General features: G+C 38.3%; 2 protein-coding genes across 10 annotated transcripts in view; both read left to right on the plus strand.

Annotated features, from left to right (window-relative positions):
* LOC149594148 (uncharacterized) overlaps positions 1–2,174 on the plus strand; it is a 28,754-nt gene extending 26,580 nt beyond the window's left edge. For 2 of the 4 annotated variants that reach the window (XM_089861497.1, XM_089861499.1), the window contains one exon: positions 1,184–2,174. In XM_089861497.1, coding sequence (XP_089717623.1) covers positions 1,184–1,734 — 551 coding nt within the window. In that variant the 3' untranslated portion in view covers positions 1,735–2,174. The remainder of the gene's footprint in view (positions 1–1,183) is intronic. The other 2 variants (XM_089861500.1, XM_089861498.1) reach the window with 2 other exon arrangements.
* Positions 2,175–2,298: 124 nt separating this feature from the next.
* LOC149594150 (chymotrypsin B-like) lies at positions 2,299–27,282 on the plus strand. Of its 6 annotated transcripts, none has more exons than XR_016379437.1 (9): positions 2,299–3,001; positions 9,303–9,445; positions 12,768–12,996; positions 13,710–13,820; positions 16,510–16,720; positions 20,320–20,446; positions 21,872–22,001; positions 23,724–23,798; positions 25,696–25,833. XR_016379437.1 is itself a non-coding variant. In XM_089861503.1 (9 exons), the coding sequence occupies exons 3-9, from the start codon at positions 12,771–12,773 to the stop codon at positions 27,227–27,229; spliced, it is 1,110 nt and encodes a 369-aa protein (XP_089717629.1). In that variant the 5' UTR covers positions 2,299–3,001; positions 9,303–9,445; positions 12,768–12,770; the 3' UTR covers positions 27,230–27,282. The 6 variants fall into 6 exon arrangements, 5 of the variants coding, with proteins under 5 accessions (XP_089717629.1, XP_089717633.1, XP_089717631.1 ...); XM_089861503.1 differs by lacking the exon at positions 23,724–23,798 and adding an exon at positions 27,065–27,282 and having other exon boundaries at positions 25,696–25,835; XM_089861507.1 differs by lacking the exon at positions 25,696–25,833 and having other exon boundaries at positions 23,724–25,684.
* Positions 27,283–27,970: the final 688 nt, after the last annotated feature.

Raw genomic sequence — 27,970 nt, forward strand, 5'->3', positions numbered from 1 at the left:
TTTTTTCAAATTATCTTTATTGAATAGTATCAAAGCTACGAGCCACCAAAAACCACCGCCATTGGTCGCAACAAAGAGAGGAACCAGCTGAGCATTACATCGGTGACAAGTTTATTAGCGGACGGAATTCACCAATTCGGCCCTACAATTGAAACCCAAAATATCTGTTACACAAGTTATGGCACTACCGATGTTCGACTAATCAAGCAAGAACCGGAAGTAGACTTTTTTATCCAAAACGATTCGAAGGAAAATTCAAACGAAGCTATATTGCCTTTGATAAGTGAACCCGAAATAGACCAAAGCGACGAGAATTTATCTTATTCGAATTACGACGACAATTACGTTAAATTAATTAAGCAAGAACCAGCTTCGGACGAAAATACCAATGAGGCCATACTACCTTCTATAGTGTCTGAATCAGAAATATACCTAATATCTGCACCAGAAATAGGTCTAAAATGTGATCCAGAAATAGGCCTAATATGTGAATCAAAAATAGGCCAAATATCTGCACCCAAAATTGGCCTAAAATGTGAACCAGAAATAGGCCTAATATCTGGATCAAAAATAGGCCCAATATCTGAACGAAAAATAGACCAAACATCTGTGCCAAGAGAAAACCTAATAACTGAATCGAAAATGGGCGGCCTTAGCTCGCAATTACATCAAACTTTGGGTAATTATCCCATTCCCAACGGTTGGGTTGTCGGCCATCTTGAAAACGGAGTCACGTGTTGTAAGCTTGATTTGAAAGCTGGACTCATAATAACTTCGTTGATTGTTACGGACGATTCAACACGGGCTTTATTGAAAGTCTACGGTAAAGACGTCCCACTTGATCACGTGATATTCCAAGAACTTCCGTTAATCGAGAATGTATCATCGTTAATTTACGCTATGGCAGTGATAGATTTTTACAAAATTTGTTACGGGATCAATTCCCAAGGACTAATTAAATATTTCGACGAAACTCCAAAGACGAAAGGATTTAAGGATAAGCAAACGAATGCGATTCACGCTTGCGATTGCGAAGTTTTGGTAAAATCTACTAGAGAATGTCGCAAAAGAGAAACGGAGAATTTGTGCAATTGCTGTTTGAAATATCGAGCGTCTTTGTTAAAAAGCGCCGTTCGAGCCAATAAGAGACGACCTTTACAAATAGCAAATGGCGGCAGTTCACCTTCGAAAATGGGTGATGAACTCTCGAACAGTTCAACTTCTAAAATAATGGATGAACTCTCGAACAGTTCAACTACTAGAATTGAATTGATCTCAAATAGTTCAACTTCGAAAATGGGTGATGAACTCTCGAACAGTTCAACTTCTATAATAATGGATGAACTCACGAACAGTTCAACTACTAGAATTGAATTGATCTCAAATGGTTCAACTATTAAAATGGATGAATGTACAGTTCGAGCCAATAAGAGACGTTCACAAAATGAAAATCGTGGCAGTTCGACTTCTAAAATAGATGAACTCTCTATCAGTTCAACTCCTAGAATTGAGGAGATCTCAAATAGTTCAACTACTACTAAAATGGAACAATGTACAGTTCGAGCCAATAAGAGACGTTTACAAAATGACGTTTACAGTAACGTCCCCTACAATAGTTCAACTAATAAAATGGATGAGCTCTCAAACAATTCAACTACTACAAAAATGGACGAACTTTGTGATTTCAATTTGTTAAAGAAAAGATTAACGTGTGGGACGAGCTTTGAAGATTAGTTCGTGTTTAGAGTGACGTTATTTATTATATTAAACACGTCATCAATGACGTAGCAGTTGCTGGGTAATCAGTATTAACAGAAGTTCATAGGGAAAACAAAAGTGTACTTCGTTCACAGTTTCCAGCCGACTCAATGTAAAAGGAGAAGCTAACGACCCTTCTCTCGTTAGGCTTTTTTAAGGTCTAAGGTTTGTAGAAAATAATACATGATGCTGGCGATACAAACGTTAATTTTTGGTTCTAAGCCTATTATCGGCTACTATATTGGGCCTAATCCCGCGTGGGAAAGGTAATCATACTCAAAGGGGGGTCGACACTATTCTGATTGTAAAGGGGGGTTCTCGACTTACACGGCGGGGGAAGCTTCAGTGAAGTGTACTTTTGCTTTTTATCTATAAGCTTTTGGTGTTGAACGAAAAATAAAGGTTTTTAATGTTTATCAACTTTTTCTTGAAGTTCCGAAAGAATAAAAACATTTCCTCCAGGATATTTCCAGGTCTCAGGGCCCCCATAGATCCTATAATTCCTATAAAATCCTATATTTTTGGCAGAAATCCTACAAAATTGAAGGGTTAGTCACTTGAATAATCAGGTGTAGAATTCTTAGGAAATAATCAGTAATCAAAAAATAATTTTTGTGGGTAATCAAAGGTAACCAGAAATATCCCATTATCACTGGAAATCACGTGAAATCTTGAAAAAATTAGAAATAATCACATGATTTACTAGTAATCTTTTGTAATCACCTCGGTAATCACACCTTTCGTGAAATAATCACACATAATCAATGGAGGAATTCGAAAATCCAATATAAAAATCGTAATCAGTTGAAATAGAAATAATCACTGCATTCATCGTAATTCACGAAGAATTCAGTGGTAATCGAGGCATTCACGAAAAAGTCACCGGGATTCATTGAAATTCAAACAGAAATCACAAGTAGTCTGCGGCAATAACGGGAAATCAGTGTAAAGACTATGGAAATCACCTAAAATAATCGTAATCACGGAAATCAGAAAATTCATTCAGTAATCAACGGAATTCACATAAAAATTCAGAAATAGTTAATCAGGCGTACAAAATTTTGGCGAATGACTAGCCCCTTGCTCTATTATTATCCAGTTGGCTATGGTTGCTATTTATACTTAATCTGAAATTTCAGAAAAATCTCTTTGGAGTTTAACATTACGAGTTCATTTTTTTGCCAGTTCGACCAAAGGTTTCCAGACACTACCTAACTTCATAGCACTTGCGAAGGCGGAAAAGGTATAGTATCTCAATTCTTGTAGTATGAAGTTAAGTTGAATAGGTTTATGAAAAACAAGTCGGGAAACCAAATAAAACCTCTCCGAGTCGAGACGCAATTAAGAGGTTTTTCTTAAATATTTAAATAAATATAATTGGTATTAATTATTTTAATCGTCATTAATTTACATTAATTATAGTTAAATCGTTTTAAGAAACTTTATTCCTAAAATCATTTTAAACATAGCTATTACTGACGTTTGAATTCAAGCGTACGCCTCTTTAAGAATTTTTGGAAGTTTAGGGTATGTAAGGCGATTGATTCCCGAGGACCAGTAACCCACTTTAGAGTCCTCAATAGTAAACAAGTCCGTAGGACTGGTCTCTTCTTAAATTTCCTATAGATTTGCAATTAAGAAACTGGTCCCAAGGACCAGTAACCCACTAGAGCAGGGTTGGAAATAAGCTGAATTTTGTTAGTGGTCCTCGGGACCAGCGACCCCTCATGTTGGAATTATTAAACTGGTCCTTGGGACCAGTGACCCTCGCATTAATTATTATTTTACCGGTCCCACTATAAATTAAATTTCTAAAATGGTTAGAATAAAAAGCACGTAAAGACACAAAAGTAAAGAAGCTGAAAATTCTAATTGATTTTGAATTTTTTACTGTACGAAAAAGTAGCATATAGATAGTTTTCACACATGGAGGATTCATACCATTTACACCAGGAGGCCGGGCTATCTGGCGGACAAAAACCCGTCTGCTTTTGTCCTCCAGATAGCCCGGCTTCCTGGTGTAAATGGTATGAATCCTCCATGTGTGAAAACTATCTATAACAATCCATAACAGTTAACTTTTATTTCTTATCACAATTTTTCAACTAGTTGCCACTAAATATCAATCAACATGTCTAATGATATTTGAAGTTCTTAATCCTTTTCTGAACTATCCTTATTCCTTATTGCATTTTACATAAATTCGGTGGCAATATCTTCTCTCGCTATCAGTAAGCCAGATCAAAATCCTGTAATGTGACCATACACTACGGCCTAATACGACTACTGACAACTAGTACTGGCTATGGCCTAGACTGTCAACTACAAGAGACTCATTCTAGAGTATAGACGCTAGACAAGATCAATAGTCAATAGATTACAAAACTTTTGTAGGGAAGTTGTAGCCAAGGAGTACTAACTACCTATGAGTAGAATTGGTAGAAAATGTGTTGAGCTAGAAAAATTCTTTTAAGGAACCCCGAATTAATAAACTGGTCCCACCGTCTATTTTTTCCAAAAACCATAATTAATAAAGTGGTCCCTGGGACCACTGACCCCAAGTTTTGGAATAAATAAACTGGTCCGAGCAATTAATAAACTGGTTTTGGACTTGTAAACCTGTCTTATTTCCAACCCTGCACTAGAGTCCTCAATAATAAACTAGTTTGTAGGACTGGTCCCTTCTTAAATTTCCTATAGATTCGCAATTATATAAACAGGTCATTAGGACCAGTGACCCCCTAGTGTGCAAAATAATAATAATAACTGGTCCTTGGACTTGTTCGCCTTTAGTTTTCTTATAGATTTGCAATTAATAAATTGGTCCTAAGGACCAGTAACCCCCACTTCTTGAATTTAAAGACTGGTCCAAACAAAAGTCAATTTTTGAAACCAATCGTAAATGGTCAGTTGACAAAGCTACTATCTCAAACTTCCGGTTTTATAATTTTTCAACTCAAGTTATATTGAAAACGCCTCATACATTTTCACATAATATTTTAAGGGCCAACTTCCATCGAAAAGAGTTCTAGCGAACTGAAAACCGAGCATCAAGACTAACAATGGAGCGACCGTGCCGATTTTCGAATCCCCGCTGGGGTAAAAGATGGAAGGGTTCTAGCTAACTGAAAGCCGTGCAATGTGGTTCTAGCGAACTGAAGATACGCATCAGAGAATTTCCTTCAGGGGAAAGCAAAAATTCTAGAGGAAATAAATTTAAAAGGATTTCTATTGTTCATCTTCAGTTCGCTAGAACCACATTGTACGGATTTCAGTTAGCGAGAACCCTTCCAACTTTTGACCCAGCGGGGCTTCGAAAATCGGCACGGTCGCTTCATTGTTGGTCTCGATGCTCGGTTTTCAGTTCGCTAGAACAATTTTCGCTGGAAGTCGGCCTTTAAAAGCCATATTATTATTAGGGATCCATGTAATTTTAGAAGCAGGAATGGAGAACGGTTAGCCTTTACTTCAGTCCGACTCATAGCCCGGTATAGAGCCCCTCCCCTCAACACGAATGAAAAATTTAAATTATCTAATTGGCTCACTTAAACATACGTTATGATGACGTTGAAGGGGACGGCGAAAAATACGAAGTTCCTTTTTACCTCTGTCGCTTTGACCAGTGAGCACAAACAGAAAGGGGAGTCAAAGAGAGAAGGGGAAGGTAACTATAACGGCTCTCACGCGCACCTACCTCGGCGCTCAGCCAAGGAGTAAGACGTCACGTCATCCGTTGGGAAGGAAATTCAATAAGGACAACACGAAAATATGGTTAGAGGCTCACGCCTCGGCCGTAATACTATTGGCCGAAACGTAAACAAACTTCTCCTATTTTCCCCCTCTCCGTTGCTCCGATTGCGCATGTGCGGTACTCTCATAGAGAGCCCCAGCACTGGTAACGTTTTAGAAAGGGGGGGGGGCTGACGGAGAATTTGGTCTCTCCGAATCTCCTTTCTATTTGTACTCACTGCTATGACCCTCCTCTTCTTGCATGCCGCCCCCCCCCGTCCCGGGGAAGGGGGTCCGGGACTTTGAGGTGCGCTCAGATTACCCCGTTCTCCATTCCTGCTTCTTAAATTCCATGGATACTTGTTATTATAGATTACTGAAATAAATTCAGAAGTGAGATAAATGAACGAAGATAATTTTTATTATCATTGAAATCGTGTGAAAAATACCTTCTGTTTTGTAATATCAGGGATAGATTGGTAATATATAATATCTTGGCTCTGTACGTGACGGTCGAGTTATCAAATCACATTCAGATGGTTTGGTCTGAACAAAGTATTGTTCTATTTAAATAAATACATCGATAGATTTATAAGCGTTCCAATATGGAACTACTAAGGATCACATGTATATTTTTCAGCATAATAATTATTCAAAGTATAAGTAAGTTGCTAATTAATATATTTCATCATTGAATTCAATTTCTACTTGTATATACTACCAAGAAGCGATATCTAGTTTACTAGAGAGAAGGTATAAATTCGCCATATTTCTAGCTTTATCTCCAGTCCAAACGTGGTCCGGAGTTAATCCCCGCCTCTTAATTACATTCAGCATCTCATTGGTTCTTGAAAACTCACGTCAGCGCGATGCCAATGACGAAAATTAAGTATTTTCCGACTGAGGAGAGGCGAAATAGCCCGGCCTCCTTTTACGTCCCCCCTTGTATTTTGAAAGGAGGACTGGGACTATGGTGCGCGTATACTAAGGCATCTTATACCTTCTCCCTAGTAAACTAGACATCACTTCTTGATACTACCTTGTTTATTAGCGTTTTTTTTTAAACTGGACATTAGATCAGTGACCCCCCTGGCCTGGAATAAATAAACTGGTCCATGACCATTGACCAGAGCACGTCGTCTGCTAAACTAAAGAAGTGGATAATTAAAATATTTGAGTTAATGTCTAGATCCTTGAATTTTTTAGTGGTCCCGTGGACCACTGACTTGTGACCACACTTCAGATTTAATATTTAAACTGAACCAGACAATTTTTAAACTGGTGATTTGCCCTGTGCCACCGCCTTATTTCCCACGCTGGTCTACGTTGTAATTGATCATCTAAGACCTTTAAACACAGATGTACTGGAATAATTATAAGCTAAAACCCCCGTTCTTCTAATGGCATTGCCTTTGGTGGTCCCTAGCCTTAGAGTCCCGAAACCTTTTGACTCATGGACAAGGTTATGGCTATGGTTTGATTTAAAAAAATTTCAATATTGTTCGCGGCGTGGCGCTAGAGAGGCGCTGCCCTCAAAGAACCTCGCGCCCTATCTCCATTCAAATCCATCTGAGTTTAATGGTCTTAGTTTAATCAAAAATAAATACGAAATGCATATCAAGCTAAGGCAAAGGCAGGAAAATATGGCAGTCCGGCACTTTCCCCTATTTATTTTAGGTTTAATCATAAGTTTATAAGATATGTTCCATAAGCACCTATACTTCGTAATGCTAGTGGCTTAATTAGAGCTAGTTCAAGAACGACGTGAGAATTGACTACACTCGGTTTTGCAGTCCATCCTCCTATTTAGTCTATACTAAGCCTTTGACAGCGCCTCACCAGGCGTCGCTTTACGAGAATCTATGGCGTTTTGCCTACGTCACTTCATGACAAACTCATTAACGAGTGACACACTTATGGAACATATCTTATAAACTTATGGTTTAATGTATAAGGAGGGTTTTTGATTAGATGTAACTTTTTGCCTCTCCGAGTGACGATGATGTCACTGGACGTTTCAGTCTGTGTGTCTCACCGCGTTCGCAGTTGGGAAACGGAGCAAACTTGCTCGCAGAAAGAAATCTTTGGCTTCTACTGCATTATAATCGTAGGGTTAAGATTTAGTCGGCGGTCGGCTATGGGCTACGATTCTCGAAAATTGTGCGGAAATGGGCATCCTCGTAATATAGAAATGTTTTTCGTGAAAAATGGAAACACTGGAAATACGAATGATTTTAAAATTACAATTTGGTTCATAGTTTCTGGGTAATTTTAAATGAGGACGTACGACCAATCGCGTAACTCCCTGCCTTCCTGTTAACAAAATTTCCTTTGCACGCTCTACATCTCGCGCCACGATTGTTACACCACGAGCAACTTCTATCAAATCTCGCGATAAATTTCATTCGGCTTGGAGCGTGCCACGAGAATTTTGTTAACAGGAAGGCATTGCGTTACGCGATTGGTCGGAGGTCCTTATTTCAAATTACCCATAAAATCTAAACCTAATTTTAATTTTAAAATCATTCGGAGACTTATTTCCTGAATTTTTCACACTATGTAGAATGGTTTTGTAATTAGTAGAAGAATCGATAAAAAATCACTCTCACCCTCCCTTTAAGAACAATTAACTTTAATATCTTTCGCTCTGCACCTTCTTTATACCTCTCCGAGTGACGATGACGTCACGGGGAGGTATTACCCTGGACATGTTTGTATGTGTGTCTGTCACCGCGTTCGCAATTGGCAAATCGGATCAAACGTGTTCGCACAAAGGGATTTTTGGCTTCTACTCCATTATCATCGTTAGGCTTAAGAAGTACGAGGCGATTGGCTAGGGTTACGAGAAACTTCCAATGGCATCTAGGGCATCCATCAAAGGTTCGCGCAATTGCCGCTTTTCTTATCATTTCTTGTGAATCAATCGCCTTATACAGTATACCCTAGGAATAAAGTTTCTTAAAAAGATTTAAGTAGAATTAATGTAAAATACTGAAGATTAAATTGATTAGAGTCAATAATATTTAAGAAAAAACTCTTAATTTTGTCCCGATTCGGAGAGGTTCATTTTGGTTTTCCAACTTGTTTGACCCAACTATAATCTGTCGCGAACAGCTGGGTATCTTCCCTCGCTCAATTTAATACCCTCTTATGACATATCCTTTGTTGTTTATCCTCGTGTTTTTAAAGGGAATCAGAAGCTTTGTTTGAAAAACTTCTGATTTATCATTTATACAACAAAAGATAGAATTAATTTCTTTGAATTCAAAAATATCAAGCTTTTAATTCTCCGATTTCTGGTTATTTGGCAATATGCATTTGAAAATGCTTCATATGAAATTATTTGAAACCCACTTTTTATGAAAGGCTAAAACGTTTCCCGTAGGCTGACGTCACAGACATATTTTTCACGTGAGATGGTACCACTCTCTCCGCCCTCAGACCCCTATTTTAGACTGGCGGGAAGCTCGAGACGCGTATAGGATTCCCGCGCTTTTTTTCCTCACGTCATAGTGATGTCATCAAACGGGCGAACAAGCTCGACAAGACAAAATTATTGATATATCGAAACTGAGTTTTCGTGATTTTTCAATGGATTTTAAAAATAGAAACTTTGGTTCAATTATATTAAAAACTTGATATTTTGAAAGTAGAGACTTGAAAGTGAACAAAATACCACTTTCGTGGTTAAATATGATATGAAATTGTAAATTCGCATACCCCTTAAGTCAGCGAATATGAGATACGAAGCCATAAATTATTAATTCTCGCTGACCTTTCATTGGTTATTCTTTCATATTGTACTTTCGATTTAGGGATATCATGGGCATTAGACACGGAAAAATGTTTAACCGGTGGTAAGACAATCCGTGATTCAAATGCTGGAATTCTCACTAGTGCACCAAGCTGGTCTTCAGAAAGAAGTTGTTTATGGATACTACCAGTTCCTGCCAATAAGGTTTGTTATTTTAAAAGTATCTTCATAAATTTATGGGAAACTCTCGTATGGTCAATTTAGGAATTGTTATTCCAACCCCAGTAGCATTGGGGTCAATTTAGGAATTATTATTCCAACCCCAGTAGCATTGGGGTCAATTTTGGAATTGTTATTCCAACTACAGTAGCATTGGGGTCAATTTTGGAATTGTTATTCCAACCCCAGTTGTATTGGGGTCAATTTAGGGATTGTTATTCCAACCCCAGTAGCATTGGGGTCAATTTAGGAATTGTTATTCCAACCCCAGTAGCATTGGGGTCAATTTAGGAATTGTTATTCCAACCCCAGTTGTATTGGGATCTGTTTAGGTATTGTTATTTGAACCCCAGTTGTATTGGGGTCAGTTTAGGTATAGTTATTTGAACCCCAGTTGTATGGGGGTCAGTTTAGGTATTGTTATTTGAACCCCAGTTGTATTGGGGTCAGTTTTGGTATTGTTATTTCAACCCCAGTAACATTGGGGTCGGTTTAGGTATTGTTATTCGAACCCCGGTACTATTGGGGTTAGTTTAGGTATTATCAAATGTGGATGAGAGGGAAAGTATGACAATGGCCATAGAGCCTGTGTTAAAAAACGCGGACATCAAAGTTTCGCCAATAACTATTTAGTTTACTAGTGACTGATGGACTTGCAAACTCGCGACTGAAAGTAGTTCAGACATTTATGCTCCTTGGCTTAACCATAGCCCACTCGATCACGCGCATCACGAAGCAAGCTGCTCGCGCTATAGCTAAATTACCGAGATTTGTTTTAAACGTATCTAGTTTTATGTGCTCATCTATTGCTTCGATAACCTTACTTAAATCCATATTATACCTTCAAATGCCTTTTAAAACATTACCAGCTACTCTGTCCTGACTACAAACACAAATCGAGGAAGTTCTAGCATACACAATAGCAGACGACGGTAACCGCGTAACCGCGAATTAACACAAGACCTATTTGAAGGGAGTGAACAGGCCCAGTATAGCTACGCCAATAAAATGGTCAACTACGGCGAAACTCTGATGACTCGCGACTTTTGGCCGTTTTCTCATCCACTTTTGGTATTATGATTCCAACCCCGGTTGTATTGGGGTCAGTTTTTGCAGAGCTGTACTAATTAATTTACATTACTACTAACATTTACTAATTGAAAATGGTAATTGAATTTTAATTACATTAGTGCTAATTGAGAAGTAATTCTAATTAATTAGTATGAATCGGAAAGGTAATTATCTAATTAAAATTTAATTAGATTTAGGATTAACTAATTAGCCAATTGGATTTTCAATTAATCTTTTACGCCAATTTGTTGTAAAAAAATCGAGGAATTCATCTATTTGAATATGAAAAAGCCTTATCTTATATCGATGCGGAAACCTTAGTGCTACTCTAAATTTTTCAGCTCCTCAAATAAATTTCGTAGATCGCAACTGCCCCATTTCGAAATTTCGACTGTTTTACCTACTCGAATTAATAGCAGTACGCATGTATTTACTACTCAGGAGTCCATTATAGGAACTGTGGCAAGAAAATGATGAAATAAGACAAATTTTAACATGACGGAAGGCTCGAGGCTTGTCTCATTTTTCGAGAATAATTCATGGCTTCCGTACCCGTTTTTCAATGGCATTAAAACATTAAACTTTGCATTACCAAAGTACTTAATCCATGGGCACTTTTAAACTTTTATGTTTACTTATGGTTTCTTTTTTACCTTAATTAGACAAGTAATTAATTAGAAATTAGTAATTCTAATTAATTAGTTTGATAAATAAATGTCTAATTTCTAATTGAATTGAATTAGTTTCTATGTCTAATTGCTAGTTGGCTAATTAATTAGTTCATAAATATTTCCCTAATTGCTAATTGGCTAATTAATTAGTTCATAAATATTTCCCTAATTGCTAATTGGCTAATTAATTAGTTCATAAATATTTCCCTAATTGCTAATTCTAATTCAATTAGTTGTCAGCTAATTAGCACAGCTCTGAGTTTAGGTTAGGTTAAGGTATGATCGTCTTGTTGTAATAATAGATAATGTAAAGTGCAGGGTAAAAACTTGTTCAAAACACATAAATATTTACAATGCTATAAGGCGACTCTGTTTTCACAGCCATTAGTTTTTTCGGCTCATCTACACTGTACTTAGAAGAGCTTTTGACTTCTACTAGAAGTGTATAATAATTATCTTCGAGAGAAGTGTACCACCACATAGTAGGCTAATTGTAACACGATTCTTCCCAACATAAGAATTTACAATTGGAGTGCACAAGGTTACTAAACCGAATCACATACGCGATAAATAGTTACCTCATCATTACTTTATTAGTGCTGCTTAACTATTTGCCAAGGCGCATGCGCTTGTGTGTTTTTTGTCCCACGTCAAGTCCATCAAGGTTTGTGCCTACTTGATTGCTGGGGATTTAGTTAATACCAAACAATTCAGCCCTAGGTGCGATAGTTACCTAATAACGGGATCAAAAATAGAACTAATATCTGAACTAAAAATAGGCCAAATAACAAAAATAGGCCTAATATCTGAACCAAAAATAGGCCAAGTAACAAAATGGGTTGATTGCTGAGGATTTAGTATACCAAACAATTATAGAATTCAGTCCCAGGTGGGATAGTTACCCATCTGACGTTTGATGAGCGGGAGAGCAAACAAAACGGGTTCCCTCACCCAGGAAGAATCATGTTACATAACTAAAGTATTAAAGGGAGGGTGAAGTATAAAATGAAATGATTTTTAATCGATTCTTCTACTAATTATAAGACCAGTCTGCATAGTGAAACATTCAGGAAATACAGTCTCCGAATGATTTTAAAATTCAAATTAGGTTCAGATTTTAAGGGTAATTTGAAATAAGAACCCCTGACCAATCGCGTAACGCCCTGCCTTTTTATTAACAAAATTCCAATTGCACGCTTTATATCTCGCGCCACGATTATCACATCGGGCGGAAATGTTTTCAAATCTCCGGATAAATTTCATTTGACATGGAGCGTACCACGAGAACTTCGTTAACAAGAAGGCAAGGAGTTACGCGATTGGTCAGAGGTCCTTACTTCAAATTATCCTTAAAATCTGAAACTAATTTTAATTTTAAAATCATTCGGATCGAGACTGTATTTCCTGGATGTTTCACTTCGCAGACTGTTCTTATAATATGTGTAAGAAATGATAAAAATTTGCTTCAGCCTCCCTTTGAGAGGATACAGAGTGTCATCCTTCTTCTATTATTATCCCCTTCTGCTTTTACGTAAATGCCAATAACAGCGCCATTATCATTGCAGTATATGAAAATTAAGTTCAACAAATTCAGCTTGAAAGAACAACAATTATGTCCGAGTTCTTTCGTCGATATAACTGTTAACAAAACTATAACAACTCGTTATTGCGGAAGAGAACTACCACCTTCATTCACCGTAGCTGGTCCACAATCGCTCATAATCTACCACAGCATTGGCCGCGTAAATGAGGAACCAGGGATTGAAATTCAATACGAATTGGTTAACCAAATGAGTAGGTCCTGGAGTTCATAATAACCCCCTTCGGGGGGAAGTACGAAACTGGTTAAAAAGCCAGTAACAACAAAGTTTCGCCATAAAGCTCAGCGAATTTATACACCGCTTAACTCCCAAAGAAATAGTTACCCCAATTTTTAGCGCCCACACTTCCGGTTTAGCACTATTTTTATCTTATGATTTTGGGAGCGAAAATGGCTCGCGTCTGTGTCTGTCGGCGCGGTGGAAATTAAGCCTTGGCTAAGAAGTTGGCTTTTTGGTGGTTTCTAGTTTCTACAAAACATTTAAACGATCGTCATTAATGTTTTGTTGTGATATGTGTGTGTGAGAATTCCGTGGTTAAATTAAAACGGTTTGGACAAATTTATTCGCAGTATCTTTAATATAAGCATTCCATCGTGTTTCTACGTCCACCATAGTCGCCATTTTTCTTTTCGACGGAGATCCCAGCCAACGGAAGTTTTGAAACGAAAACCAAGGAGCATAGATACCACTGCAATCTACTACTAAAGTTGTATGTCCATCAACAGGCTAATCCTTTCTATGCGCAACGACAAAATCTTGTTGTTCGCGATTATTACCAATAGCTCTATGGCCAGTTCGTACTTCCCCCCTACCCCGAAAGGGGGTTATTATGAACTCCTGGTATGTCTAAGCTTTTTACAAAATACGTAGCTGTTTCGTGAAATGTACTTACTATATATTTCGCAGATGAATGCGGTACTGGACAATTTTCGTGCAGGAACAAAAAATGCGTGGAAATGAACGTAATTTGCGATGGGAAGGACGACTGCTATGATGGATCCGATGAAGAGAACTGTGGTAAATATTTCCGCGTGGCGTTAAGTGAGCACAAATAGAAAGGAGAGTAGGAAAGACCAAATTCGCTGTCAGCCCCCTTCCAAAAATCACAAAATCAGTAAAAAAGAATCACAAAATTAGTAAAGAAATCACAAAATGAGAATATAAATCGCAAAATCAGTAAAGAAATCGCAAAATCAGTAAAGAAATCGCAAAATCAGTAAAGAAATAACAAAATCAGTAAAGAAATCGTGAAATCCATTACAAAATTCACGAAATCCAAAATCAAAAGAAATCACAAAATCCAACAAAATCACGGGAAAAAACCTCAAAATTCGACGAAGTCCGTTGGATTTCACCAAATTTTGAAATCAAACAAAATCCGACGAAATCAAATGAAATCCATTAAAATTAAACGAAATTCGAAGAAATCAAATTGGATTTCTATATCCCGTACCGGAGCCTCCGAAATGAACGAGGCCCATGCATGTCAAATTTTATGTTTGTTAAGGAAAATATTTTCACCATACATGTGTATACGAGTTGGCGCTTATGTTACCGTTGTGACAGGGGTCTTCCTTAAATTATCGTTGATATTTTAGGGGTCAGTCATAAATTTTTTATGATAGAGAAATGTTTCATCCTAAAATTAACGTAAATGTTTTTGGGGCTATTCACTTTTTATTGAATCTTTCGGTTAGATTGTATTGATGACAACAAAATAAATTATTTCAATTAAAATAATTCAGTAAGAGTAATAAAAACGTATACTTTCGTAACGTATTTGGGCGACCTTGGCCCAAATACTTAAGCAGTCGACAGGGTCACGGGGTTGAACTTTGTTTATTTTACGGTAATATAAGCGCCCCCAAGCGTAAAACCACGGCGAACTTAATTGGTTAAAAAAAATATTCTCGCTTCGCGACACGCATGGGCCTAGTTCATTTCGGAGGCTCCGCCCGTACACTTTTTCCAAAACGTCCGACAAAAAGTGTGACCCTCTAACCGTATTTTCATGTTTACCCGTATTGAATTTCCTTCTGAACGGATGACGTGACGTCTTACTCCTCGGCTGTGCGCCGAGGTAGGTGCGCGTGAGAGCCATCTTGGGCGGCCGTTATAGTTACCTTCCCCTTCAGATATCTTTGACTCTCCTTTCCATTTGTGCTCACTGATTAAGTGGTGTTATAATACCACGAATGTGTATTGCTAGGAGGATATAGGGGTGAAGGAGTCTTCGACTGCCCGTTTTCCCATTGAAACGCGCTTACAGATTATCGGCCGTGGTTTCCCCCCGTTTTCACTCGTTCTGGGAGATTCTTAGCCGCGCACCTAGTTCCGCGCTCATCGTCATCGGGCGTCGTCAGTTCGTTTGTTTTAATTTTTGTTAAAAGCTTAATGCTTCTTGCACTTTTTTAGTGCTTTAACAGAACATTTATCATTATTTATTTTTTTATTAATAGTAAATTATGGTTCTTAGATAAAACTGAAGTAAAGGTAACGGTTTTTTACTCTTTGCCAACACCAAAAACTCAACTAGATAAGTGTTTAAGGTGGATTAAAGCCTGTGGGAGGGTCGAATTAACGCCCGATATAATTAAAAAAATATCTCTACATGCGCAATGAACACGTAATATAGGCGGCTTTGCTTCTAAGGTCTAAGCTAGCATGAAAAACCCGCTATGTTTTGAATTGGATTTGCGTGGTCACGTGATGCGCGTAACCAATGTAACTAGGTGCGTCTGCACGAATCTCCAATCGGAGTGGCCGAAACCTGAGCTCTAAGAACGGCAGTCGAAGACTCCTTCACCCCTATATCCTCCTAGTGTATTGTAGAAGGAGTAGAGACTACCCCTTAGGGCCTAGACATAAGCGTACCAGTGCTCCGCGCACAATTTTCGCGCATACGGAGCCTATGTAAACAATCTCTGACGTCACGCGTTTTAAAGAAGACGTCGTTTTCTTCTTTCCCGGTTTAATTCTTTAAATATTTTCCATATTATAGTTAATATAAATAGAAATAATAGTAAAAATAAAAATAAAAATTTAAACAAGATTTGCAATCGCTTGAGAAACTCCCGTCACTCGGACTCGATACACAAAAGACCAAGACTTAACCCTCCTCAACGTCCGTAGCTCGCGGCCATCATGGATTAACTAACGCTAGGGATTGTCCACTAACCGGGTGTCCCATGTAACGCTATCGCCAACTACATGTTCCAAATTATTCCTTGATTCCCCTCTTCATTCCCCCAATTTATTGGACCAAAACGGATGTAGATATATGGCCATCTCTAGGCAAAATAAATAGAATATGCGGATTTTAAAGATGGCGGCGCCCAATTTAGGAAGGATTTCAATTTGACGTCATAGGGCATGTGATATTTGGTCCAATTTTCTTATAAATTTCTGTTAGGGATAGTAGCTGCTGCTAGGGGGCGTTTGGAACATGCATCTTTTATCTTTTAGGGGGAATGAACAATCCCTAGCGTTAGTTAATCCATGCGGCCATCTTTCTTGTTTACATGGGCTCGCCTAGGTTTGGAGGGAGGGTTAAAATTCATACCCCTTTTTATGGACCAATAAGGTCTAGCTTTTTTAGTAGAGGGGAAGCTACGAGTCTCTACTCTTTCTACAATACAGCTCCGTGATAATATCAGCCAAAAACTCTTGTAATGTTATTGACAGTGCAGTCCTAATTTTGTTATAGGGCACACTACTAAATCACCGACCGAGTGCGGCGCTCCAGCCATTAACCCCGATACTTTAGCTGAACGAATAGTTGGTGGGGAAGAAGCTATCCCTGGAAGTTGGCCGTGGCAAATATCTATTCAAAAGAAAGATACTCTACCAAGTGGTCACGTTTGTGGTGGATCCCTTATCAATAACTTCTGGATTCTAACAGCCGGACACTGTTTCGAGTATGGTTTTAATCTTTATTACAAGCTCAGTAACTTAACAACAAAAGTTCATAGGTTAAACCAAAAGTGTACTTCGTTCAAAATTCCCAGCCTTTAGCCCCCCCCCCAGAGGTCCTATAAAATCCTATATATTTTGCAGATCTCGTCAAAAATCCTATAATTTTGAAATATGCGCGAATTTTTAAGCAACCTATCGGTTAAACCAACAGGACTCGAGTCTAAAAATATGAAAAAACTAGCTGTTACCCGCGGCGTCGCTCGCATGTAATAAGAACTACCATCAAAATGATATAAAGAATGGGTAGATTTTACTGATGACTAATATTTTTGTAGCACCCTAGGAGCGAAGGCACTCGGCGTTGCACGTCAGCCCGTCGGGACATTTTTTTATTATTTTTCACGCAGACATTATTCTATAAAGAAGGGTTTTAAGTTTTTGGCCGCCATTTAAAAATATGGCATCAAATCGAACCCGTAAGACCATTCAACCCGTTGTAACCTCCCGTAATAATCAAGGGACCTCCTGGGTTTCTACTCCAGGGGTGTACGGTTACATAGAGGATTAACACACAGCGTTACCTCTGACCTTCCCCCGTACTATATAAGCGTCGACTGCTTATCCTATTAAGTCAGTCATTCTCCACTACTAGAATGTAGTAGTATGCTCGAGCATAGGGCGTCTTGCCCTGGTATTGGACTTCATCCATTAATAGCAATTATTATTTAATTCTTTAGTTGTATAATGCAAGTTGGCATTTAATTATTATTTAATTAGTTAGTTTAATAAAGTATGATTGAAGCTAAGGAACAGTGTAGTTTATTCTTAGTTATAGCCAAGGCTTTTATGGCCACGTGCGAATGTGGCGAGTTTAGTAAGTCTCGCAAGCGTGGTTACACCGTCTATAGGTTAAAGGAAACCAGTGTACTAAATATTTGTGAAATCGGTTGAAACGCGCGGACTTGTTGCACAGAGAAGATTTTTTACATTTCTGGGCGCCATTTTTCAAGATGGCGGCGGATTGGAAAAATCTTTCTTAGTACGCGCCTACTACATATGAGTAACGTTCCTGCAAATTTTCAGCCTTCTAGGGCAAGCGGTTTGGGCTGGGCGTTGATTATCAGTCAGTCTGTCAGTCAGGACTTTGATTTATATAGATATAGATAGGGACAGCTTACCTAATATTGCAGCTTAACTAGTTAAAAATGCCTCGGTGTATATTATGGTTCTGAGAATTGAACGTTCAGTGCCGACCACCATGCTGAGCTTTGTGTCTGGACGGACAGCCAATAAGGAATCTATTTGTTGTCGTCTGCTAGATCAAAAAAGTCGGGAAATGATTGTTTTCACCGAACTGGACTGTTATTTAAAAACAAATGGACGAAAAATAATAATATTTTAGTGTCCTATATAATCCCATATTTATGGAAAAAAGTCCTATAAAATCCTATATTTTCATTACCTATAATTCCTATAGAGCTATTTCAATTCGGCGGGGTTTCGCCAGTCCCCGCCTAGGCGCCATATTGTGCGGGAAATTTAGCATAGAGTTCTTCAGTGGCCCGCACGGAGGGAGGGTGAAAACCGGCTCCGTTTATTGGCAGGCTCAACTGTGACGTTTCCCCCACTCAACTGATATAGCTCTATAAATATTTTTGAAATTCGGCTGGGGGCCCTGCATGTAAACCTCTACACGAACCAATTAAACGGAGAAGAGCTTTTTTGGGGGTCAAAGGTTTATTAAAAATGGTACATACTCTATCAGATAATCCTAAGTTTGATATTTAGTACTAGAGCTAGCATCGGCTACTCTATACTTGTGTTACTTGTGCTACGGTCGTAAAGGTAATCATACGCAGAGGGGGTCGACACTATTCTGAGAGGTAAAGAGGTGTTTTTCAGATTACACGGCGCGAGCAAATGGAAACGAAGTATACTTTTGGTTTTTATCTATCAACTTTTGATAACGATTGAGTTTTGAAACCATTAGACTATTTGAATTTCTTTCGATAACGTTTGAGACCAAAAGCTGAAGTCCATTAAATTAGCCTAGGAAGTAACGAAAAGAAGGGTTTGGTACTCCCCTCTCTTGTGTAGCAATACTGAAGAAGGGCAACACATTCACCACCTAGCGATAACTTTTCTCAGACCTCCGGTTTAGGCGCGACTCCAACGCCAAAATTTGCCCTATTGGGAGAGAAACAGCTATTGGCTGAACATAAACTCTGAATCTCTAAAGGGACCGGAAAACGCCCGCTTCTCACTGTACAAACCGAGTTCTCTATAGCATAGCATCGGGGGAAGGAATGAGGGCTGTAAATATGGGAACAGTCAAGGCCGTTCGGTCTTTTGTGATTTTTTTTTTATAAAGCAAACGTGCTATAGAGAGGAATCTCCCCCGTTTTCCGGTCCCTTTAGAGATGCAACGTTCATGGGCTGAAGGATTCACGCCCCGCTCACGTGAAGAAAGATTTCCAAGAGAGGACCTCGAGATTTCAAACAGGCTTAATAAATAGGGAAAAACGAAACCCCCATCCATGGAGTTAAAAGGAGTTCTTACCCAGAGCTGTACTAATTAATTAGTTAGCTAATTGAATTTCTAATTAATTAGCAACATTTACTAATTGAAAATGGTAATTGAATTTTAATTACATTAGTGCTAATTGAGAAGTAATTCTAATTAATTAATATGAATCGGAAAGGTAATTATCTAATTAAAATTTAATTAGATTTAGGATTAACTAATTAGCCAATTGGATTTTCAATTAATCTTTTACGCCAATTTGTTGTAAAAAAATCGAGGAATTAACTCTTGATTCATCTATTTGAATATGAAAAAGCCTTATCTTATATCGATGCGGAAACCTTAGTGCTACTCTAAATTTTTCAGCTCCTCAAATAAATTTCGTAGATCGCAACTGCCCCATTTCGAAATTTCGACTGTTTTACCTACTCGAATTAATAGCAGTACGCATGTATTTACTACTCAGGAGTCCATTATAGGAACTGTGGCAAGAAAATGATGAAATAAGACAAATTTTAACATGACGGAAGGCTCGAGGCTTGTCTCATTTTTCGAGAATAATTCATGGCTTCCGTACCCGATTTTCAATGGCATTAAAACATTAAACTTTGCATTACCAAAGTACTAAATCCATGGGCACTTTTAAACTTTTATGTTTACTTATGGTTTCTTTTTTACCTTAATTAGACAAGCAATTAATTTGAAAATAGTAATTCTAATTAATTAGTTTGATAAATAAATGTCTAATTTCTAATTGAATTGAATTAGTTTCTATGTCTAATTGCTAATTGGCTAATTAATTAGTTCATAAATATTTCCCTAATTGCTAATTGGCTAATTAATTAGTTCATAAATATTTCCCTAATTGCTAATTCTAATTCAATTAGTTGTCAGCTAATTAGCACAGCTCTGTTCTTACCCCAGCAGAGACGTACGCTACTGTAATTGTTTACTTCCTAGGCTAATTTAATGGACTTCTGCAAAAGATAAAATGACATGGTTTGCTTCTATTAATCCAAGATACATTGTTCTAATGCCAAGCGTATCTTAATTATTTTTGATTTTGTGTGAACAAAGAAAACGAAATGGCTCAGTGGTAAGAATTCTATTGGGTGATCATAACACGTTCAAATATGAAGGAAACGAGATAACTCGATATGTGGAAAAGGTTTACGTACACCCTGCCTATGATCCTGAACCAAAGGTTAGTCAAGTTAACAAGTCACGTAAATAAAATTTCCGTATTAGCTAGGTGTAGTTGGGTGGCGTGTTAGTCGTGTTTTCTCCAGGGGCTAATCATTTGTACACCTTATTTCTGAATTTTCATGTGAATTCCATTGATTACTGAATGAATTCCTTGATTTCCGTTAATACAATTATTTTCCGTGATTTCGATAATCTTTTCACTGATTGCCGCAGATTAGTTGTGATTCCTGTTCGAATTCCCCTGATTTTTGTTGAATGTCGTGACTGCCACTGCATTCTTCGTGAATTATGATGAATGCAGTGATTATTTCTATTTCAACTGATTACGATTTTCAATTTGGGATTTTCGAATTCCTCGATTGATTATGCGTGATTATTTCACGGAATACTGGATTACCGAAGTGACTACAAAGGATTACTAGTAAATCATGTGATTATTTCTGATTTTCTCAAGATTTTGCGTGATTATTGGTGATTCACTGATTTCTGATTACCTTTGAATGCCCATAAGAAGGATTTTGATCACTGATGATTTTCTAAGAATTCTAGAAATCAAGTTATCGATTTAAGCGGTTTTTTAACACCTGATTATTAAAGTGACTAACCCCTCGTGTTTTCTAACTATCTAAGCTAATATTTGAGATGGCCCTACCGTTGGGGTTCTTACTAAACAGGTATTTTTGTCTATCTAACCAAAACGCACGAAGCACAAACATACACACAGATCATAATCGTAAAAGTCAGTATTTTTTCACATTCGTAGCTTAAAACCTACATTGAAGGGTAGGAAACAATATTGGCATTGTCAAAGAATTCACAGGGTTAGATTGCGACAACCCCCAAATTTAGTTTAATTTGATGGACAGCTGTGGCGAAGCCCATTTGCTGAAAGCGTTTTAAATTAAAATATTTTCACTTTACTCCGGTTTTTGGGGTTAGCGCGGGGAGGCTGAAAAGGAATGCGAGCAAGGTAGCTAGAATGAGAGATTCATTTTCATTCGGAAAGGGCACTATGTGTAAAGGCTGCTGGGTTGCTGTAATTTATTTATAATTGTCGTTGAAAACATCTCCTGACCCTTCTATGTGTATCTAGTTTTTATAGGTTTTTATCTACGTTGTGAATGACATACTGGCTTTCACGATTATAATCTGTGTGGTTTGTCTGTAGAGTCTGGATAGACGAAAAGACCTTTTCAGTTAGGTGTGGTGTAACCTTAATGTACCCCAACCGTTGGTTCATCTCAAGTATTACCTTAGCGAGCTAGAAAGCAAGAATACTGTACTACATTAGCACATACGAAGCTAACACGTCCTCCCCACACTCCCAACCACACCTAGCTAATACGTAAAAGTCCTTTCCGTGACTTGTTTCAAAAGTTGAAATAATAACTGTTATAAATTGCTATATGTTTATTTTTAATAGAACGATATTGCATTGCTGAAGCTAAATGCACCAGTGCAGTATAATAATAGGATTTCACCTATATGCTTACCCTCGAATGACGATGTGCTTGGAGGTTCGGCAATTGTGACTGGTTGGGGTGACACCATGAGTAAGTAACAATACCTACAAGCCTACCAGACGGAAATAAACAAAGATGGCACGTAACGTAATGGCTGTAACATCTAACAAGACTATTACATTTCCTTCCATTATTGGCTTAAGATTGATGGGGGTTGTGAAATCTCAGAGAAATAGGCGGGCTAATTGTGGAAACTTGCTGTGGAACAGCTCAGTTCCGGTGGGACGCTAAAAAATGGGGGAATAATGCTCGGAAAAAATGGCCTGCGATCTACGAGGGAAATAAGAATACTTTTTATGCTATTCCTTGGGACCAGTGACCCCCCCCCCTAGTGTCCGAAATAATAAACTGGTCTGCGGACTTGTTCCCGCCTTTGCTTTCCTACAGATTTGCAATTAATAAACTGGTCCCGAGGACCAGTAACCTTCTAGTGTCCGAAATAATAAACTGGTCTCCGGACTGGTCCAAGCCTATGTTTTTCTACAGATTTGCAATTAATAAACTGGTCCCGAGGGCCAGTAACCCCCCTAGTGTCCGAAATAATAAACTGGCCCAGAACTGGTCCCCACCTTTGTTCTCCTATAGATTTGCAATTAATAAACTGGTCCCGAGGACCAGTAACCCCCACTTGAATTTAAAAACTAGTCCAAGCACTTAATAAACTGGTTTTGGACCAGGGTTGGCAAAAATCCGGATTTTTCTTGAAAAAGCCGCTGGTATGGTTTTTTGCTGGTTTAAACCGGATTTTATTGGTTTTATCCAGCTTTTTTAAACTACTCTTTAGTGCTTAAATTTTAGCACTTCTTTTTACATTTAGTGCGATAGTTGTCTTCTACTAGGCCGTCTGATTGAGAATCATTTTTATTGTACATAAAAGTTGTTAAAACTATAGACATTTCCCTTAGAGATGAGTAGGGCCCCTGATTTAATCGAGAATTTTCAATACAACCCGACATATATCGGTCGAAAAATCCTAAGTTTTAGTTAGAAAATGACTTAAAACTTTTTGCTGGTCGAGTCGGGTAGGGTTTTCATACCGTCTACCCGGGTAGGCATTTTTATTATCTTCAATAGGGCAGGGTTGGGCCCAGGTAGGCTCTTTTTGTGATCTTCAATGGGGCAGGGTCGGGCCCGGGTAGGCTGTTTTGTGATCTTCAATTGGGCAGGGTCGGGCCCGGGTAGGCTGTTTTGTGATCTTCAATTGGACAGGGTCGGGCCCGGGTAGGCTGTTTTGTGATCTTCAATTGGGCAGGGTCGGGCCCGGGTAGGCTGTTTTGTGATCTTCAATTGGGCAGGGTCGGGCCCGGGTAGGCTGTTTTGTGATCTTCAATTGGACAGGGTCGGGCCCGGGTAGGCTGTTTTGTGATCTTCAATTGGGCAGGGTCGGGCCCGGGTAGGCTGTTTTGTGATCTTCAATTGGGCAGGGTCGGGCCCGGGTAGGCTGTTTTGTGATCTTCAATAGGGCAGGGTCTGATAAAGATTTTTCTAAACGCGCGGTCCGACCAACCAATTTAGCATGGGGAAAAATTCAACTCGGTCTCACGAGTTTCGGGTGGAGCAGTGGGAGAAGGGTGCGTCAAAATAACCCACAACATATGGGAATGGACCATTTCGATGAAATGAAGAGGTAAAGACATGTGGGTCAAACTTTTCCTTCCATCTCACTTTATGGTGCCTGCGCTGTACTCTATTATTATATTTTTTTAAAAATCCACTGGATTTTTCAACGTGGTTTAAACCGGTTTAATCCAGGTGGATAAAACCGGACTGGATACCAGCGTGCCAACCCTGTTTTGGACCAGAGGAAGAGTGCTGATTTCCCAGACGGTGAGTTGTCTGACATAGACCGACTGCCCTTTTCCGAGTATTTCTTTTCCATTTTCTAGCGTCCCACCGGACCTTAGCTGTTCCACAGCTGGCGCGTCTACTTTCCAGTGAGCACAAATAGAAGGGAGAGTTGGAGAGACCAAATTCTCCGTCAGTCCCCCCCCCTTTCAAAAACGTTACCAGTCCTGGGGCTCTCTAAAGCCGCTATTACACGGGAACTTCGAAACGTTTTGTAACGTTTTGAAACGTTTGGGAACCACCGTGTAAACAGAAACCGTTCTCGCGCGAAACGATTCGAATCGTTTTGGCCAAAACGCCCCCGGGGAGCGATTTCAAAACGTTTTCAGCACCTTCTGGCGTTGACATCCCGTGAATAAGTTTTTTTTTCTCAAATCAAATTAAAAGATGGCCGCAACTTGGCGTGATAACTATGTTTTGGCATTAATAAACCTTTTAAAAGAAAAAAAACATTATCGGACAGTTGGACAGGGTCCGAAGAAATAATTTGATAAGAGTGTCGCACATGCACAATCGGCGCAGCGGAAAGGGAGTAAAAAATCGGAGAAGTTTATACTTCGGCCAACAGTGTGAGCCTCTAACCGTATTTTCGTGTTTACCCTTCTGAGGGGATGACGTGACGTCTTACTCCTCGGCTGTGCGCCGAGGTAGGTGCGCGTGAGAGCCATCTTGGCCGGCCGTTATAGTTACCTTCCCCCTTTTCTCTTTGACTCTCCTTTCTATTTGTGCTCACTGCTATTTCTCCTTCTTTCACCATCCTTTATTGGATGTCGTCGTTGTGCTGTTCAGTGGCGTGAGAATGCGCGTGGAGATCCAAATAATACTAGAGGGTGTATTCTGCATTCCTTTAATAAAGATTGCGAAAGCTAGAGTTGTGAAACGGAATAAAGACATCGCCAGGGCAAAAGTATATAGGGAAAAGTACACTTTGATGAAACTTGCTCGCGCCGTGTAATAGGAGAAGCCTAACTCTTTTAGCCCAGCCAGAATAGAGTCTGTGTATGATTATCTTCCCGACCGTGGCACTGGAGACAAGCCGTTTCGTGAATAGGTTTATGGTGTAGCGGATGCTTGCTCTAGTACCAAAAATGAACGTTTGGATCAGCAGCATCATGTTACTGCTACTTTAAACCTATGGCGCCAAGAAGCTCTTCCCTGATTGGTTAGTTCTTGAAGGCGGTTAATTTAGAGGACGGTAGTTTCAGTCTACATGTCGTCTACAAGCAAAGGCAGGGGATTGCTAATGAAGTGTATTTTTTTATTACTATACACTTTTGGCCAGGGTAAATTAAAGTTTTTCGTGTACCTTGGTAAATTTGGTTATACGCTGTGTGAAGGTATTTATGAAGTTGGGCGGACAATCCTGAACCCATATTCCTCACTTGCCCCTTCTGATAATACAGGAAGTACATAATACTACTCTTCGGGAGAAGTGTACAACCACAAAGCAGGCGGAGTAATTGTAACATGATTCTTCCCAACATCGGAATTAACATTTGGAGTGCACAAGGTTACTAAACCAAATGATGCACACACGCCATGTAAATGGTTCCCTCATCATTACTCTATTAGCGCTGCTTAAATATTTGCCAAGCGCATGCGCTTGTGTGTTTTTGTCCCAGCCACGTCAAGACAATCAAGGTTTGTGCTTATTCGAGTGCAGGGGATTTAGTACATACCAAACAATTATAGAATTCAGCCCAAGGCAAACAAAAAGGGCTCACTCACCTGGGAAGAATCATGGAACTACATAACTAAAGTATTAAGAGAATACAGAGTGTCATCCTTCTTCTATTATCCCCTTCTGCTAGTACTGGTTTTCTAAATTCGTTTCAATTCTTAGTTGCAATGTAATTAAATTATGCATTTTATAATAAAGCGCATGGTGAGTCAGACGTCTTAAGACAAGCGGTTATTCCATTTATTAACTCAACAAAATGCAACGAACTTTACTTCGACACTGTGTCACCAAACACTTTATGCACTCTACAACCTGGTGGTGGACGTAGCCCTTGTAACGTAAGTATATTCAAGTCCGGCACAAATTGTAAGGGAACTGTTATTAAAGAAGGGTGTAATTTGCATCTCTTACTCGCTTTTTCTTGGCTCTCATTTTTTTGGCATTATATTTTTACTGTTGATTTTTGTACTGTTTCATTGTGTTTTATGCAGATTTATTGTGTTTTTATGCTGTTTTATTGGGGTTTCAAGCTGTTTTGTGTTTCTATGCTGTTTTATTGTTTCTATGCAGTTTTATTGTTTCTATGCTGTTTTATTGTGTTTTTATGTTGTTTTATTGTGTTTTTATGCTGTTTTACTGTGTTTATATGCTGTTTTATTGTTTCTATGCAGTTTTATTGTTTCTATGCTGTTTTATTGTGTTTTTATGCTGTTTTACTGTGTTTATATGCTGTTTTATTGCGCTTTTTTGCAGTTTTATTGCGCTTTTTTGCAGTTTTATTGCGTCTTTTGCTGTTTTATTGCGTTTGTTGCCGTTTAATTACGTTTTTATACTGTTTTATTTTTGTGCTGTTTTATTTTTATGCTGTTTTATTTTTTGTGCTGTTTTATTTTTATTATTTAAAAATGCTGTTTTATTTTTTATGCTGTGTTATTTTTTATGCTGTGTTATTTTTTATGCTGTTTTATTTTTTATGCTGTTTTATTGTTTATGCTGTTTTATTGTTTATGCTGTTTTATTGTTTATGCTGTTTTATTGTTTATGCTGGTTTATTGTTTATGCTGTTTTATTGTTTATGCTGTTTAATTGTGTTTCTATGCTGTTTAATTGTGTTTTATGCTGTTTAATTGTGTTTTTATGCTGTTTTATTGTGTTTTTATTGTGTTTTTATGCTGTTTTATTGTGTTTTTATTGTGTTTTTATCCAGTTTAATTTTGTTTTTATTGCTTTATTGTCTTTTTATGCTGTTTTAATCTGTTGTATGCTGTTTTAATCTGTTGTATGCTGTTTTAATCTGTTGTATGCTGTTTTAATCTGTTGTATGCTGTTTTATTGGGCTTTAAAGCAGTTATATTGTTTTTTATGGTGTTTTCTGCTGTATACATCGAAATAACGCTTCTTTTGGGAGTAGTAAAGTGATCCTTCTTCGAATGGGTACAACCTTAACTATTTGGCGTTTTCACTTTATCAGAATCATAGAATTTACAATAGTATTTGATGCAAAACTCTAATAAACGCTGATAGCACTGTACAGATAATAATTCGTGTCATTTTTACGATGCAACAGGGCGACAGTGGTGGCCCGCTTGTTCAGAAAAAAGATAATCGATGGACTCTTCGAGGTATTGTTTCGTGGGGACACAGGATATGCGGAACCGAACGTGGGCCAGCTGTTTACACGGATGTGCAGAAATATCTAACATGGATTAAAAATATTGTTGATAAAGAATAGATGTATTTACATATTGTTATTAAAAAGCAAAATAAACGCAAAGCCTAGCTCCATCACGTTTTCCAAAAGTTCAGTAATTGGATAGTTCGAGGGGTCCGACATTTACACCAGTGACCACAAATAGAGGCCAAACTCTCCGTCAGCCCTCCTTTCTAGGAGCGTACCGCACATGCGCAATCGGCGCAATAGAGATGGAAACAAGTTGGGAAAACCAAAATATTACCTCTCCGTGTCAAGAGGTCTACTACTACAAACGTATTTACCTAGATATGGAATTATTTAACTTTTTTGAAGTAAAAATTTACGAAATATTGAAGCAGTATTCCAAACATAGCGAATGTACAGTAAAGCAGACGACATTTTACATCCAATAAGGATAAATCTTGGACACATGGAAATCAGTCAATGGGGAAAAGAACAGGAAATGAAGTCTACGCTTCAGCTGTTTACCCTATATTCTGAAAGCTACATTCACAACTGGTTTGCAGTGTAAACACTATCGTCTCGTCTCACCTCAACAATATTCTTAGTTTGCCAACATGAATGTTAACGTTAAATAACACCAAAGCTAAATTGTAGCTAGACGCACTAATAGTCAATGTGCGCCATAAAGAGAATAATAAGTCTGTAGTTACTACCCGTTTACCATTAGCCCTTTTACTAACCTTATAATTATTATTTAAGAGTGTATTTAACTTTCGGCTCACTCTGAACCGTTGATGTCTGTTCATTCCAGACACG

This window comes from Phalangium opilio, unplaced genomic scaffold (genome assembly GCF_054372755.1).
Source record: "Phalangium opilio isolate 3A_F unplaced genomic scaffold, DU_Popi_V2 ptg000390l_1, whole genome shotgun sequence".
NCBI lineage: Eukaryota > Metazoa > Arthropoda > Arachnida > Opiliones > Phalangiidae > Phalangium > Phalangium opilio.

Bases quoted from the DNA above. Each gene is read 5' to 3' on its own strand.
- LOC149594150 (XM_089861503.1), top strand. From the start codon at position 12,771: ATGAAAATTAAGTTCAACAAATTCAGCTTGAAAGAACAACAATTATGT. The intron at 12,997-13,709 runs GTAGGTCCTGGA...TATATTTCGCAG, and splicing joins CGAATTGGTTAACCAAATGA to ATGAATGCGGTACTGGACAA. The intron at 16,721-20,319 runs GTATGGTTTTAA...GTGTGAACAAAG, and splicing joins ACAGCCGGACACTGTTTCGA to AAAACGAAATGGCTCAGTGG.